The 16,649-nt window shown below is 58.6% G+C and overlaps 1 protein-coding gene across 6 annotated transcripts in view; it reads right to left on the bottom strand.

Annotated features, from left to right (window-relative positions):
* Window positions 1-7,409: 7,409 nt before the first annotated feature.
* Window positions 7,410-16,649, bottom strand: part of IQCE (IQ motif containing E) — a 41,347-nt gene continuing 32,107 nt past the window's right edge. For 2 of the 6 annotated variants that reach the window (XM_082360966.1, XM_082360963.1), the window contains 5 exons: window positions 15,837-15,860; window positions 12,877-12,998; window positions 12,050-12,150; window positions 10,995-11,108; window positions 7,410-9,742 (listed from right to left, as the gene is read on the bottom strand). In XM_082360966.1, the coding sequence (XP_082217092.1) occupies window positions 9,615-9,742; window positions 10,995-11,108; window positions 12,050-12,150; window positions 12,877-12,998; window positions 15,837-15,860 (489 nt within the window). In that variant the 3' untranslated portion in view covers window positions 7,410-9,614. Of the gene's footprint in view, window positions 9,743-10,994; window positions 11,109-11,145; window positions 11,634-12,049; window positions 12,151-12,876; window positions 12,999-13,462; window positions 13,571-15,836; window positions 15,861-16,649 lie in introns of those variants that run through there. The other 4 variants (XM_082360961.1, XM_082360965.1, XM_082360964.1 and 1 more) reach the window with 4 other exon arrangements.

The following is a 16,649-nucleotide window of genomic DNA, read 5'->3' as shown; positions in this document are numbered from 1 at the left end:
GCTGTGACCATCTTGAGTCAGTGAACTCCCCAAATGGGGAGAGGTTTCTTCAAGCTGTGGTGCTCTGGGGGATGTTCTTTGGTCAGCCAGTAAGTTCCCTTCCACCCTGCTGGGCTCAGGGAAGGGGGCTGGGTGTGGGCAGCTGGGAGAGGAGGGTCCTGGAGGCTGAGGGGCATATGGGCTCCTCCTGGCAGCCTCACGAACCTTCACTCCGTCTCCAGGAGCAGTGGGTCTCTGGCCCTCCGTGGGCTGGGGTCCGTGTCGGTGACCAAGGCTAGCTGGGAAGGGTAGACCAAGCATTGCACTGCCCCTGTGATTGGGGAGAGGGGACGCCTTTCCGGGACTTTGGAAGCGGCCCAGCAGGGCCTGGAGGAATTGGAGTCCCCCCATCCCACCCCCTGCCTGGGGCTGTGGGAGGGACAGACGCACACTTCCCTCTCCGGAGCCCCCCCCCCCCCTCAGCTGCTCCCAGGTTTGGGCTGCCTGGTGACATTGTTTCCCCTCCAAGAGCGGAGACCCTTCCATTGGGCAGCTTTCCAAGCCTCGGTCTCCGCGTCTGCAAAAGGAGGACAGTCCTACCTCCCTGCCCGGTGGTCCCAGGGTCACGCTGGAAAGGGGGTGTTCACAGCTGTAGCCCAGCTTCCTTCCTTCACTGTCACCTGTCCCCCAGTGACCAGCTCAAGTCACTCGCCCCACAGCCGGGAAGTCTTTGCCTTGACTGCTAGAGGCCGGCCACTGGCTCCCATGTGGGGGACACTGGGTCCCCAGATTCAAAGCCAGGCCTGTACAGACCTTGTTCTTCGCACGCGGGGAGGCCTGTTTCACTGTCAGGGTGGGGTCCAGGGAGTCAGAGTGAGCCAGGGTTGCCTCTCCTGGGGAGCCCAGAGGCCTCCCGCTCCCCGGAGAGATGTGATCCCAGCCTGGGCTCCGAAAAGGAAGCCCCTCGTCCGGGCCACCAGGAGCTTGGACGGGAAGGGCTGTGCCCTTGGTCCTGACCTTCCCCCCACCGCCTGGGTCTCTGTGAAGGAATCTGACCGTGCCGTACTCCTGCTGGCCTCTCCCTGGCTCCCGGGGCCTCAGAACCAAGTCCAAAGGCGCCCACATCTGCCCCTGCTGCCCCACTCTGCCCCATCTCTCCCGGAGGTGCAGGGTGGGCGGCGGTCAGGTGAGGAGCAAGGCAGAGGCTTCCAGAAGCAAAGCCATGGTGACGACCCATCACAGCTGGGCCCTAATAGACGCTCCCTGCGTGTTTCCGGAACAGGCACCATCGTGGTCTTAGGACCGCTGGCCGCCATCGGCCCCCCCAGGCCACCGGCTCAGAGCCACCCAGAGACACGGCCATCGTCACTCCCTTTTTACAGATGGGTAACAGGCTCTCCCCAGGCCACCAGCCAGGGTGGTTTGGCCCCTCAGCCCGGATTCTTCTGCCTGTGGGCCCAGGGACCCTTTCCTCCCCAGACGTCCCAGCTGGGTCTGCAGCGTGGGCGTGGGGCTTGGGGGGAGCGGGACGTCCCACCAGGCTCGCCTCCTCGTCTGCCCAAGGCTGAGGCCCAGCTCTGGGGGCACACTCTGCTATGCAGACGCCTCCACCTTCCTCCCCACTGGGGGTCCCAGAGGAGGGATGGCTGGAAACGGGCTCCCCATCCGAGGCTGCGCCCCGCCTGCCGGGCCTGCTCCCCCTCCGGGGGCCGGGGCTGCCCTGAGCTGCCCTGAGTGCTCTCCTCTCTGGGTGGGTGGCGGGGAGGGGGCTGGCTTCACGGGGCTCCGCTGGGCCCTGGGTTGGGGGGGGCAGGCGGCATTCACAGGGTTCCTCACCAGCCCTTGGGCTATTGTGCTGCCCTCCCAGCTGCCAGCCGTCCTTCCACCTTCTGAAATGCAAATCCGACTCTGTCATTCTCCTGCCAGCAGCCCTTCCCTGTTCCCACGGCTCCTGGGGTGAAGGCCAAACTCCTCAGCAGAATGTGCAACGCCCCCTCGGCCTCCGCTTCCCTCCTGAGCTCCGTGGCCCCCGGGCCCCAGCTGCCCCGGTGCCGTTTCCGGCTCTGGGGGGGAGGTGGCGGCTGCCGGTTCCCTCGCAGGAAGAGCCGCCTCCCCACGGGCTCAGCCTCAGCCCCTCGTTCCTTCTTCTGGGCGTGCGGGGGGGAACAGCCTGTTCCTGACCCTGTGGCCACCGCCCCCCCGCTCACCATGCCCCTGGGCCTCTCCCGCATGGGCCCTCGCCACCCTGGTGAGGGGTGCTCGGCCAGACTTCTGCCCACTTGGGGCCCAGCACCTGGGCAGGTGGGTATTGGGCAGGGAAGGAACTTACTCCAGTCCCACAGAGCTCAGCCTAGCTGAGAGACAGACTCGCAAGCAGATGAAATACCCCTTGATGCTGTGCACACAGTGCCTTCCTCCCTCAGTGCCTGGCACGCGGCAAACGTGCAGGAAATCTTAAAGCACACGAAATGAACTCGCGTTGTGAGAACACAAAGAAAGGAGGGGCTGATTGCAAAGAACTTCTCAGCAGCGGGGGCCGTGTGGGCTGGCTCGGTGGGAAGGACATTCCTGGCTGGGAAACAGCTCCTGCGAGGGGCCAGCTGGAGGTGGGGAAGGGCCGCGTGTTTCTTGAAAGGCCGGGGGATGGGGGCCGAGCTGGGGCATGGAGGGAATCCAGGGTGCCCCGTGGAATCTAAATGAATCTGTTGAGCAAGGGGAGAAGGTGTGTGTTTACGGAGATGGGGAGGAGGACCAAAGAGCCTGAGGCTGGAGGGAGACGAGGAACAGGGAGGAGAGTGCTGGCCATCCCACTGGATCTATCTTTCTCCTCTTCCCTAGTAACAGGCCCTCTCACGTTTATTGAGCATATTGCAATCTAGAATAAAAGACAACATTTCCAGGCTCCCTTGTAGCTGGATGTGCAACTATGTTCTGACCAATAGGATAGGAATGATGTCCTCAAGTGAGGGGATGCCCCTTTCTTCCTTCCTTCCTGCTTGCTGGAATGCATATGTTGTGGCTGGGGCTCAAGCAGCCACTTTGGACCATGAAGCCTTGTGTTCAGGACAGGGGAGCAACAATAAGGAGCACAGGTCTTTGAAAATCATGCAGCTACCATATTTTACCTGTACTGCTTTCCTCGGGGCTTTGGAAACTTCTAACTTGTTTGGGTTACTGTTATTTGGGGTGTTATACTCCAGCCCGACCTAAGTCTAACAAATGGAAGGATGGCTCGGATTCTGAAGAATCCACTGAGACAGAATGCACAGAGCTTGGCTGCTAATTTGATGGGGGGACAGGGGAGTGAGAAGGGAGAGTCAAGGCTCCCTCTGAGATCCTATCTTGGGAGGCTGGTAGAATCCTTCACTCAACATGCATCAAGCACTTTTTTGTGTGCTGGGTACTGTGTTTGCTGTGCGAGTATACCGGTGAATCCCATGATCACTGTCTTCATGAATCTCTTGGTCCAGTGGGGACAGAGGATACAACGGAAGAGCACCGATGGAGGGAGGTAAGCACCTCACCCAAGAGCTGCTGGGCCCCTCATTTATCCATTCTGCACGGTTATTGAGCACCTACTGTGCACCACGCACTGTGTTAGGGCTGGAGAACAGCAATAAGCATCACAAACTCCATGTGGAGTTTATCTTAGAGAGTCTGGTAGGGGAGTCAGACAACAATCAAATAATCTTGGCTTTACACAGAGAAGCAGAACTCTGCTGAGTGAATCCCTGCCGTGAGCGATTATGCCAGGGGCCGCAGGAGGCCCTGAGGGGATTCGTGATGCACCAGTCACATCCGGGTTGGGCGTCTCCAGGGAGCAAGGGCTGCTGGCTCTCGTAGGGCAAGGCACCGTCCCCAGCACATCCGCCACGTTCCTGCCCCCTAACCCCAGGCAGCAGTGGACGGCAGATGGGGCCTGGCCAGAGTGAGTCTGAGCCGACTGGTCACGGGGGTGTGGTTATTCAGGGGAGGCTGAGGTGGCGGTTTGGGCTGTTGTGGGCAGGGATGGACATGGAGAGGAGTGGACAGACTTGGGCCGTACTTCGGAGGTTAAGTCAATAGGGCTTTTTGTTGAAGGATTGGAGATGGTGGCGAGGGGTTCACGGATGACACTCCCCGCCCAGGTGTCTGGCCTGTGCACAGGATGATGGGGTGGATGAGGAGGGCTGCGGGTGAGCCTGCTTGGGAGGGGAGAATTGTGTCGTTTAAAACACTTTTTTTGATTGGGGTAAAATACATATAACAAAAAATTCTCATTTTAACCGTTTTAAAGTGTCCGGTTCAGGGGCATTAAGCACATTCACACTGTTGTGCAACCATACCACCATCATCTGCAGAACTTTTCCATCTTCCCAAACTGAAACTCTGCCCTCAGTTAAACACCAACTCCCCTCCCCCTCCCCCAGCCCCGGGCACCCACCCTCTACTTTCTGTCTCTGTGGACCTGGCTCCTCCAGGGACCTCCTAGGAGTGGGATCACACAGTGTCTGTCCTTCTGTGTCTGGCTTATTTCACTGAGCATCCTGCCCTCAGGGTCCGTCCACGTTGCAGCAGGTGTCAGAATCTCCTTCCTTTTTGAGGCTGAGTGATATTCCATTGAATGGATGAACCACATTGTGTTTGTCTACTCATCCATCAATGGACATGGGTTGCTTCCAGCTTTTGGCTGCTGTGAATAACGCTATGATCTGTTTGAGTCCGTGCTTTCAACTCTTTGGGGGTGTAGGTCCAGATGTGGAATCGCTGGATCATATGGTAAGTCTATATTTAATTGTTCGAGGAATCGCCGTACTGTTTTCCACAGTGGCTACGCCATCTTAAATTCAGACCGTCAGGACACGGGATTCCAGTTTCTCCGTATCCTCACCAACAAACACCTCTGATTTTTTTGTTTGTTTATTTTTACAGTAGCCATCCTAATGGGTGTGAGGCCGGTGAGTGTAGTTCCGGACAAGGTGAGGTGAGATGTCGAGACATCCGGAAGGAGATGGTAAGGAGGTGTCTGGAGAGCCAGGCGTGGAGCGCAGAAGACAGTCGGGCGAGGGAGATACATGCGGATTCTGCAGCCATCCGCAGGGTGGGAATGACCGAGGCCAGGGGTGTGACACTGCTGTGAACTCACGAAGCCAAAGGATGTCTTATTTTATATGATTTTTGAATACGTATGTGACCAAATGAAGGAATCATGAACAAGCTGGCATTTGATAGTTTCATCCACACCTATGAAAAGTGTGGGAACTTTCAAGCTGGTCTTTTTTTGTGGTCTCCTTTTTGGAAAAATGGAAGCGCCTCATATAGCTCATGGTGGCTTGAGTTTAGAGGGGGTGTGTGTGTGCACGTGCGCGCGTGTGCATGCCTGTGCGTGTATGCGTGCTTGTATGTTTGCGTCGTGTGCGCGTCGTGACTGTGCGCGGGGGACACGGCACGTTCAGGAGTTGGGTTTTGTCCTGGGGTCCGTGGGGCACCTGGTGGGGTCACCAGCTGCACCGCAGGTGTCGGGGGCTCTGAGCAGGAGCCGCTGGGGCCTGGTGACTGGAGGGCGAGGAGGATGGAGGGACGGGCGGATGATACCTGTTCCGGCTCCGACAACTGAGAGGCTGCGACCCCCTGGGGTGGGACCGCTGGCTGGGGGCAGGCTAGGGGGCAAAGGTAACTCAGAGCTGGGCTAGGCCGAGTTTGAGGCACCTGAGGCACGCACGTGCAGACGTCCACGTCGACATTTCGGGTCGGGGTGGGGTCTGGTTGGGGTCAGAGCCTTGGGGACGCCCACGTCTAAGAGACAGCAGGGGAAGGGCTGGTACAGGCCGGGAGAAAAACCATGTCAACGGGGAGGGGGTGGGGAAGGGGCCACTGCGTCCCCAGCTGCAGAGAGAGCGGCCACAACAGAGCTGAGCGGGGGAGGCCCTGTGAGACCGGCTGACAGTGTATGAGGCTGCTATTAGCAGGGACAGCGGCTTTCCGCCGTTTCCATGAGCTGCGCCCACGGCCCACCTACCCCCGGGCTTCCCGGCTTTCACTCCCTCAAAGCCGGGCCGGAGGGGAGGGCTGGGGGGCTGCCTGAATGGCCGCCCCGGGAGCTTTGGCACACATGGGGCCCTCTGCTTTGAATCCCAGGCTGTTCTGGGCTTAATTAACGAATAGCTCAGGGGCACCCCCTCTCCCTGTTCAGAAAGGACACAGCACCATGGAAACGTCCCCCAGATTCCCCAGGCAGGCACTGTCTAACGGGGCCACCTTCTGGGTTGTCGCTGCCTGGCGGGGCTCCCAGGATAACGGAAGGCGCTGGCCCAAGGCCATTGGCTGGCGTCCAAGCAAAGAAACACGGACCCGTTCCTCATCCCAACATTCATGCTCTGAACCCAACAGCAGCTAAGAGAAACCAGGGATTTGCATTCTGACATTTTCCCCCCTTCGCCTGCGATTTTGAGGAACCTCACGTTTAGAATCATCTTGGCAGAGGCCTGGGGGTCACTCTCAGCTACCAGCCTTTAAGGAGGCTCACGTACAGACCAAGTTGGGCTCCACCTTTGAAGTGAGGAGCTGCCAAAAGCAAGGAAGGCCAGTGGCAGGAGTGGGGAGAGGGATCCCATGTGTTTGTGCACAGGTACGTGTCCACACGTTTACACCTTCCTGCCGGCTCTCCTCCTGCTGGGTGAGGGCCCGAGGGGGGACCGTACTCCATTCTCCTCTCACCAGCTCCAGCTGAGACCTCCACCCCCGCCCCCCTTGAGGCTGCCTCTCTGCTGCCAGGCCCCAGCCTTACGGGAGAGCAGGTGGCAGCAGGCTTGTGGCCGGGCTCAGGGTTTGATGAACCCTGCTCTCCTCTGTCACAACCTCTTCAAGGGCCAACCAGCACCTCTGAAAGCGCCAAGTCTTCCAAGTGACCCATTTGCTCGTAAGACACACGGTGATCGGCTCGGGCCAGTGCTGGAGCCAACGGACCAGTCCCTGTAAGGGCTTCAGACAAATTCGAAGGCCCAGCAAGCAGCCGCGTGCAAACAAAGCCACAGGTGCACCTCGTGCTGCGATTTTCCAACAAAATATTGGAAAACAATTATTTTTCCAGAAGTCAACTTTTTTGGGGGTCATTCGCATCTGTTTGATTCCTCAGTAAATTACTCCTTCCCTGCTCCTAAAACAAGAAATAGAATTGGGGGAAATACTCCCTCATTTTCATTTCTTGATGCTCAAGTCCTCATTGATGAACAAAGAAGAGAAATTCAAAGACGGATGCACGAGTTCACGCACGGCAGGGAGCTGGCTGTGGGACCCTTTCCTCCGGCTGGCTCTACACTCCCAGGGCTGTGCTGTGACCAAAGCAAAAGCCAGGAGCCCAGAAGCACGGGGTTTGTGCAGCATGAGCTACGGCAATGGCACACCCAGAGGTCATGAAAAGTCACGGGTTTATAGGGCAATCAAGACAAAGACCCTGCAAAACAGCTTTTATTTACAAAGGCCAATGATGGGTAGCACAGAGGGAAAACCTTATGCCTTCCAAGAGATATGTGTACAAATTACGCGCAGGTCAGAGTGCTCCTAAATACAAAGGTCGAAGACCAGCGAGTCCACCACTTCCTCCTGGAGCCACCTGATGGCTTCACATTTCAACTCCCAGATGTGGGTTCTCTCGCTTCAAAGGATGCTTACCCGGCGTGATCAGCTGCTAACAGGCCCTTGGGAGCTCGGGGAGGTCCTCACCTGGAGCGGCAGCCGGCCGGCCCCGGGCAGGTTTGAGTGTCCACTCTCCAGTCCTCAGAATTTCTGAGCTACACGAGAGCAAACACTGCTTCCAAAACCACAGGAGGGGTTTGAATTGGCTTAGATGGCTTCTCGTGGAATTTAAATTCTATTCAGCTCTTGAAGGTGAACGGGGCTTTCTGCAGAGGGTATTTATTACTTAAAAACGAAGCAAAGCTCTGCAGCTCTCACGCTGGTTGCTCTGAGCTAGGTGGCTGTCCTTTTCCTAATGCCATCGGTCTTTTTGCTGGGACGAGGGTTCTGGTCTGTCTGCAGGGCGGCCGGGCGCGTCCGGTGGGGCAGCACAGAGGCAGCTAAGCAGAAAGCAGGCCCTCTAGGCCCCAGGCCCCTCTCCCGTCCCGCCCTGTGCTGCTCCTGCAGCCCTAGAACCCCAGCCCCAAGCTGTGGGCCCTGCAAGCACGCTGGGCACCTGGCATTCTCTAGGGAACAGATCTATACAGTGTCAGAGGGTCACAGCCTTGAGTTAAGTCATTTACTGAGGTGGCTTCAAGACTGCTTACTTTTACTAGATCAACATGGCTGGGCCCAAGGAGCACAGGCAGACAGATGTACATATTTGCAATTCTCAGGAGCATTTTCTTGGAAAACTCAGGTCCCGGGGCTGACCTTGCCCATCCCAGCTCTGCCGACGGCCAGCCCGCTGCACACACGGCCTTTTCCTCCAGGACCAGGCGAGGACGTCCTGACAGTGATCCATCCGTCATAGGTCACCAGAGCCTTGGGCTCCTGAGAGTAAGGAGTAATGCAGAAATGCCCGTTTTTGAATGGGGTTGGGGCGGGGAGAATGACCCCCTGGGGACCTGCAGGCCGCAGGCATCGCCTTCATCACCCTCTGGGTGCCTGACTGGTGGACTGGCTCCTACAGGCCTTTAGCTGAGCCGGCACCCAGAGGAGGAACAGACCCAGTGGACGAAACAAGGCAAAGGTCAGCAATGAGTTCACTCGAGTTAGCCATCAGTCCAGCGGGGGAAACAGAAGAAAAAACGGACTTGGCAGCTCACAGACCGAGTAAAGAAAAAATGACACAAGCCTGGCCCCCGGCTGAACTTTTTTCAACCCACTGTATGACCGGCACCTAAGCGGTGAAAGGGGCTGGCGGGTCCCCCGCCTGACTCGGGGTGGCCGGGGCTGGGAGATCCCTCCGCCTCTCTCAGGGGACAGGGCACCAGAGATCCTCCTGGCCACACGCCTCGCCCGGGCTGGAGCCGGGAGCCTCTGACCGCTGTGAGGAGGGCCCAGGAGTTTCCGAAAGAAGGACAAGTCTGAGCCGGAGACCCTGAGTGAGGTGCAACACGAGAAGGGCTGCCGCGCCATCGGGGTGCGGGGGGTCCCGCTGGCGACGGGGGGGCGGAGGGGTGGCCCGGGACTAAGCTCTGCCCGGTGCGCAGGGCGCTCCGTCCGGGCTGAGAGCGAGGGTCCTCGCATCAGCTGTCCCCGGAGGCGCGCCGCGGGTCCTGGAGCCGGTGGCCGTGCGGCGCCAGCGCCGATGACGCAGCCCTCGCCTGCACGGCCGCCGGTGGCCAGAGGTGCCCCGAGAGGACGGACGTGTCTCGGCCGGGCCCCCTGCTGCCCCCCAGCCCGGGCAGGTGTGTGTGTCCGGCATGAAGACCACCGCGGGGGGGGCCTGCAGCCGGGGGTGTGGAACGTAGGCGACCCCTTCCCGGAGATGAAATAAAGAGAGGCATTCGGGGTTCCCTCAACAAACCAGCAAACGGGCAAAACAAAAGAGAAAAACCGGGGACGGAGGTGAGGTGTCAAGTAGGTTCCGTTCTTGTCCTCACAAGGTAAATTCCTTTCCGGCCTGAGCGCTTCCGTCCTCTGAACCTAACCTTGCCCGGACAGGGCATCGCCACGCGCCGGGCGACCGCAGGGGCCTAGGGTGGGGAGGCGATGTTCTTCGTGGGCAGAGGCGGAGCCACGACGATCTCGTCGGAGTCGTCGGAGTTCACGTCCTCCGCGGGCGGAGTCGCCGCGGGCTGCGGCCCCGAGGGAGGGGGCTCCGCTGCAACAGAGAAGGGGCGGCGGTCACAGCCACGCTCAGCGCCGCCAGGGGCGCACACGCGAGGGACGGCGGGACAGGCCTGATGGGCGCCACGCCACGCCACGCGGCCACCCTCGTTAGAGCCTTCTCGCACCCTCTGCGCCCAGCTCCCAAGCGACGGCCAGTTTCCCCAAAGCAAAACAGCCGCGAAAGGTGAGGGCTGGCGGCACGGGGGAGGCTCAAGTCGGCGGCGGGGATTCTCTGCACGTCGCCCTCACGGCAGCGTCCGGGAGTCTGCGGCCCGGGCGGCCGGCTGCGACTCGTGGGCAGATGCAGCCGGTGGCCCCCGGCTTCCTTGGGAGGACACGCCCCCCGCAGGACGAGGGTGCGGGCCAGGCCAGGCCAACACCCAGGGACCAGCCGAGAGCTCCCGCTCCTTTCTTCACGCACATCTAAACTCTTCAAATCCCGTAATCGTAATCGACCCTAGGCTGGGATGCACCTGCCGACCACCCTGCAGACCCCCTCCGCCCTCAGTGGCCACCTGGATGGGATGTGAGGAAGGGGCAGGTTCCCCTGGGGCCTGGGGCCGGTGCTCCCAGCCCCAGAAGACGGCCTCTGCTCTGACTGCTTCACAAAGTAAAGTGCCAATGAAAAAGGAACCAATCGCTGACTTGAGATAAAAGAGGGAAGGAAATCACCACCCAGCGTGCTGCAGATACTGTAACTGTGTCAGCTTTTTTTCTGTAACTGTCCAGGAAACTATGAGAGGGGAAAAACTTATGAAATTAAAAACATCAGTTTTCAAGGTTAGCTTCAGTTTTTCTTTCCCTTTAAAAACACTTTCACAATCAGATCATACAAGGGCTCCATGTGCAGTTTTCACAGAGACCGTTTCCTCATGTAAACAAGGGCCCAAACGAGGCCGGCGGTGGCACTTTTCAGGCAGGAGAATGAGCTGCCACTTTAAAAGGACACGCATTTAACAAGAGGAGGAAAGTGTGGCATACACAGACACTTTAGCCCTGATCGAAGAATCTAAAGGTCGCCAAACGTAGGGTCTGGCGAAATCAGACTGAAACTGGTTTTTGGAGCATAATATGCAGCCTTTGGGGAGCTTTACAGACGGAGGTTTTGGAGAGAACCTCAAAGTTCAAAGTTTGCTCTGCCAAAGCCAGACAAGATGACCGAACGGGACAGAGTGCGATTTTTCACACGTGGCGGTTTCCAGGTCAGGCAAGCCCCGGAAGGGCCCCCGCGACCCGACACTCACCAGAGCAGGGCCGCGGGGCTGCCGGCGCCCCTGGCCCCCATGGCCTCGGCGCTCCGTCCCCGGGAGCCGGAGCCTCCGCGGTCTCCCCGCTGCTCCCCTCGCTGTCTTCCTGCCCTGAAACGACAGGCACGCGGGAGGCTCCCATTCACAGGCTCGTAGCACCCACCCGTCTTCCTAGGCTCGCACTTCTGTTCAGAGGTACTGCTCCTTTTGCAGTTCTCCCTCGATATGAAGCACCACGCCCTTCCCGCGCCTGCCCTTCTCTGACTGCATCTCTGCGACCTCAGAACTCAGCCTGCGCGCCACGCTTGCAAACGAGACTCAAGACTACGCTCCATCTAGTGACAGCCTCCGACCTCACGCCGCCACCTCTGTGCCACCTCTGGCGTACAGACGGTCCACGCAAGTGTGCCGGTTACAGTCTGAGGGAGGGAGGGCCTCAAGTACAGGCAGAATCATACATTTGGGGACTGAAAGCGACTTGCAAGTGGCCTCGCCTGACCCTCTGGCTCTCGCACAGGAGGAGGGAGGCCCGGGGAGGACCCCGTGTCCGGCGTGGGGCAGAGCTGGGACCAGGCCTCACCATGGGCTGTGCGCCCGGGGCCAGTCCAGGGATTTCTCCACTGACTGTTACTGGATTTTAATGAAGCAGAAAAGGAAATACAAGCAAAGTTTTACTTAACACCAACAAACAGGAAAAACATTGGCCCAAAGGAGGGACACTGCCTTGCTCTAGTTAGAGCTGAGAATAAAGATCAAAGCCACGAAGCTCCGACTGTGTGGCCTGCGGTCACCGACCCTGGTACCAGCCAGCCTGTCGGGCTCCGGGGAGTCGCTTGGGGCCTGCTCTTTCCCCTACGACCAAAGGGACAGGGGATGGAGCTGTGACAGGAAGGTGTGGCCGAGGCGTTACCCAGCTCACAGGTGGCCGCGCGGGACAAGCCCCCTTACACGACTTTACACGTCCCAACTTCCGGGACGGTGGCAGCTCTTTTGGCTGAAACCTCGGAAGGCCAGCTGCCCCTCGCGTGAAATCCAAAATGAAATGCAATTACCAGGAGAGGCTGCAGGGAGGGGCGGAGAGCGGGGTGCACTCTGTGGGGCCCACGCAGGTCTGTCGGGAAGCGCTGCAGTGGCAGCTCTTGGACCAGCAGCACTGAGAGAGAGAGAGACTAGCTGATTCTGACTTGAGGGAAGGCCGGCACCGTCTGAGGTCGACGGCCGGGCTCACCGACTTGCTGAAGCACCCGCCCCCCGCGAGCGTCCAGCCCGGCCAGCCCGCACGGCCGACGGGCCCAGGTCCTGAGACAGGCGGGCTGTGAGGGGCCTCGGGCGTGTCCCCTGCACCCCCTGGCCATGGCTGGCTGCACCAGGGACGGGCCCCAACCCGAGCTCGGCCCCTGGCCCGCCGTTAAGTCCCACTCTTTGCCCGAGGTGACTCATACAGGGTTCTGAGCTGTGGCAGCCGGGACAGTCCCGACCAAGCCCCGGCGGATCCGGCGGGCACGGCGCCACTGACAAGAGTGTGTTGCTGCAGGAAGGCTTCTGACGACACCCGCGTCTTCCTGAACACGGGTCACGCCACGGTGTCCTTCAGGAAGGGGCAGGGCATCGGCACAGGCCGACAGGCAGTCTGCAAACCGAGGGCTCCCCGAACTGCACGGTATCTAACCCCTCCCATTTGTTTTCTCCCAGCAGGAGGAAACGGTCCTAGAAAGGCTTCTTTCCGAGGACCGGAGCCTGTGGCCCACCTCACCTGGGTGGCTGGGTGTAGCTTATGCTCTGGCGACACACCCTGTGCCTTTCTGGCTGGGCAGCCCCCGCAGGTGTCCGGCACTGCCCTGCGATACAGAACAGAGGTAGGCCTGCCAGGTGGACTTACCTGTGCCTGGCCCGTGCCAGGTGTGCCCGGAAGGCAGACTGGATGATGGTGACGGCCTCCTCTTGCCACGGGTCCCCCTCGGCCTGGACGACGGGGCTCGGGACGTGGGGCTCGGGCGAGTCCTGGGGCAGCGACGTGGGGAAGAGAACCGCGTGAACCCCCGCCACCTCCTACGTGTGGACCCTCGGCGCCAGGTAAGAGCGCAGTTCCGATTCGGGTGGCTGCCCTCGTTACTATTTCGTCAGCAGTTTCCTGACTGCAGGTCACCTGGACTCTAGAGATTCTTAGAATCGGCGTCTGGTGGTTTTCACAGGGAGGGGCTCCTATCTCTGCTGTAGTTTAAGCCTCTGTCTTGACCCCAAGATGGACACGGGACTCGATGTCCCAGCACCTCAACGCCATTCGGCTCCTGAAGCTCAACCCTGGGGGGCCACGGGTGCCAGGGGCTGGAGGGCGAGGCACACGCCCAGGGCGAGGCAGGACGCGAGGACCCAAAGGCGTCTGCGCTCGTCCCGCCGACAAAGCGTGGGAAGAAATGGAAAGAGAACGTTACGACTTGGGCCCGTGTGCAGCCCCTGAGGGTTACTTGGGTGGGAGGGCTTGGCACGGCAGGGGGGTCCGAGCTGCACACTCCGCTAGACAATGGCCTCGCCCGTGCCAGATGCGCCCGGAAAGCCGCCTGCAGCATGGCAGCCTAGCGGGGGGTGGGGGGGGTAGAGGGAGACGGGTGTCAGTTTCCCTGGAAGACGGCCGGCACGGGTCGGGGCGTCCCAGAGGGAGAAGCTCCAATGGCCGAGGAGAGGGCTCCCTTTCTGCCGCAGAATCTCGGTGGCACCCGAAGGAGCCTCTCTCCCTCACTCGCCACAACCTCCTACAGCGAGAACGTGCCAATGCTCTGGGGAGGAAAAGGCCCAGACACCTGAACCTCGGCATATAAATGAATCGTCTGTTAAACGCTATTACATTTAGCTGCAAATGTGATTCCACATTTTACACGTAGTTATGTTTTCATGCTGAGATCGTTTGTCCCGTGTTGGAATAGTTATTCCACTTCATATGCTTTCCATGTACATCTTCTAAAGTCAAGTAGGGTGGAGCATGATCTCAAACTATCACAAAGGAATTACGTATCCTTCGACCTTCATCTTAAATCATTTTCTTTAGAGATACACATGGATGCTCTGTAAGTTCTGAGATCAATGTTCCGGATTTTAGGGGCGGCACTTTTATTTCAGGGGTCCTGCCTCTAGTCCTGAGGACGGGCTTGCGGCTCCATAACATTTAGGAGAACGACACTCTAGCACACTGAGTCCTGCTGTTGAACCTGCGTTTAGAGGTTCAGATGCTTCCATGATCACAGTCACCAAAAGAAAACATCTTTGTCTTCCTTGAACGCAAAGTGAAGGAAATGCCACAAACAGGGGGTTAGGAGACAACAAAGAGGCGAGAGCACATCAGTTACTAAGGACAAAGTAACTCACTAAAAGCAAATGAGAATTTAGACAAACCCGGAGGGTTCCCACCACGCGGCTCACAGGAAAGCTACCGCACCCGCTGGAGGGGTGAGGGTGCGGACCGAGCAGGGCAGAAAGGGGAGCAGGCGTCCTACACGCCATGCTGCCCACACGACAGCCCGCACGGTGGGTCTGTCATCACCCTGGAGGCTGAGGGAGGAGGGGACACCGGAGGGGAGAGGGCGAAACACCATCGACAGCACACAGGCCGCCGCCTGCATCATAAACGTGCTCTACGGTCCCCTTCCAGGGACCCTCGTCCCCTCAGTCGCTCACAAATGTTTACTGAATGCCGACCGCACGCCAGGCACCCCTCTAGGAACCAGGGACCTAGCAGCAGAAACACGGGATGGTCCCTGCGTCCATGAAACTTACATTCTAATGGGAGAGGCAAGCAGTTGCAAAAAGGGTGAAGTATCGGGTGGGGGTAGGTGCTATGAAGAAGAGTAAAGCAGGGCGCGGGGCTGGGGAGTGCCGGTGGTGCGGTGTCCAGGGAAGGTCGTGCTTCAGCAGAGACCTGAGTAAAGCCGGGGAGCAGGACATGCGAATGTCTGGAGGAGGAGCCTTCAAGGCAGAGGGGGCAGCAGGTGCAAAGGCCCTGTGGCAGGAGCAGCCTGGATATTTTCAAGGGTGCCAGAGACGCCTCCAGACTGAACAGGGCCGGAGGGGTGGCCGGGGAGCAGCACACGCGGGGCTTCAGGGAACAGCTTTGGGTTTTGTTCCAAGTGTGAGAGGAGTCATTACGGAGTGATGGGGTTTAACATTTAAAAACATCATCCAGGTGGCTGCACAGGGAATAGGCCATGGGAGGGCAGAGCAGAAGCTGGGGCCGGTGGGGAGGCCGGGCGACTGTCCCAGCGGCTTAGATGTGCACCGTCTACCACATACCCGACTGTTCTCCTCTGCTCTGACCCTCATTCCGTCACACCCCTGCTCTCCTTTTCCCGGCCAAGCCACACCCTCTCCCTTACCCAGGGCTTTGTTGCGTGAATTCTCCTGCCCAGGATGCCCTTCCTCTCACTCCCCAGTTCAGTGAGTCCCTCTCCTTTTCAAGGCCCCCCCGCTGCAGGGACATTCCCGGCCTTGGCGAGCAGGAACCCCACAGCGCCGTGGACGTGCCCCTAAACCCCCCTTCCATCCTGGACTGGCCTGTCTGTCTTAATGTCTCTCTGTGTCCTGAGGGCGCACAGCTTGCTTGACACAGAACTGATGATCAATAAAAGTGTGTTGAGAGAATGATGAATGACTGAATGAATTATGAAAGTGTGAAATTATCCAAGTATTTATTTGATGTTAACATCACTTAAGTATTTTAACTCAGTGTTGGGGTCTGGCCTGGTTTCGTGAAAACACGGACTCAATGATGCTTCTTGAGATCTCCCCCACAGTCACTTGAACCAAAGTAAAAATACGTATTTTGAAATTAGTGAAATAAAACTGGCTTACCTTGTCCAGAACGGCCTTTTTTTTCTGAAATAAGGAGATCAGTTATGAATTAACATGAGGATGAGTTTCCTGTGATACCGTATTCGTCCCTTGGTCCCTCCCCTGCCACAGCCAACAGCGACGGAAAAGTAGAGTCGGGTACCCTCCCCTCGCCGACAGCCCCCTGCCCGCCACCCATACCCAAGGGGCTCTGCGAGAGGCTGATGGAGCTGATGCAGACCCGCCTGCAACAGCGAAGGAGGAAGCAAGCGGCCGTGACCGTGACCGGGAGGCGAATCACAGCTGGAGCCCAGGCCGCCACGGGGGCGTCTGCGGTTCCTGGCCGGCTGCGCGGTGAAGTGACTCGTAGGGACCACTGAGACGGGGTTGTCTTAGGCTCCACGTGAGGAAGCCCCTCCCCCAGCCAGAGCTGTCCTATAACATGCGGTGTCCTCTCTGGATGTCCACAGAGCAGCTGGACACTGCCCGCTGGTGATGTTACAAAGGGGACCCCCGTGCAGGGTCTGGGTCACTGACTCCCAAGTCTGACCAGTCATGAAAATCACGGGGCGGCAGGGAAATTTCTCAGGTGCTGTCACGGTACTATGGTTAAGTAGCACATCCTCATTCCTAGAAGATACACACTGACGTCTCATAACGTCTAAAACTTACTTTCAAACGGTTCTGGAAAAAACAGTATGTGCAGAAAAGAAATGTGGCTAAATGTGCACTATTGTCGAACCGAGGTGGTGGGCAAGAATTAGTACATCGCTGAATATACTAAATTCTTTCAACTTTCTATGTTTTGTAAATTTTCATAATAAAAGTTGGGAA

The sequence above is a fragment of the Balaenoptera borealis genome (assembly GCF_965194805.1).
Source record: "Balaenoptera borealis genome assembly, chromosome: 16".
Taxonomy (NCBI): Eukaryota; Metazoa; Chordata; class Mammalia; order Artiodactyla; family Balaenopteridae; genus Balaenoptera; species Balaenoptera borealis.
This window is presented reverse-complemented; position numbering and strand designations above follow the sequence as displayed.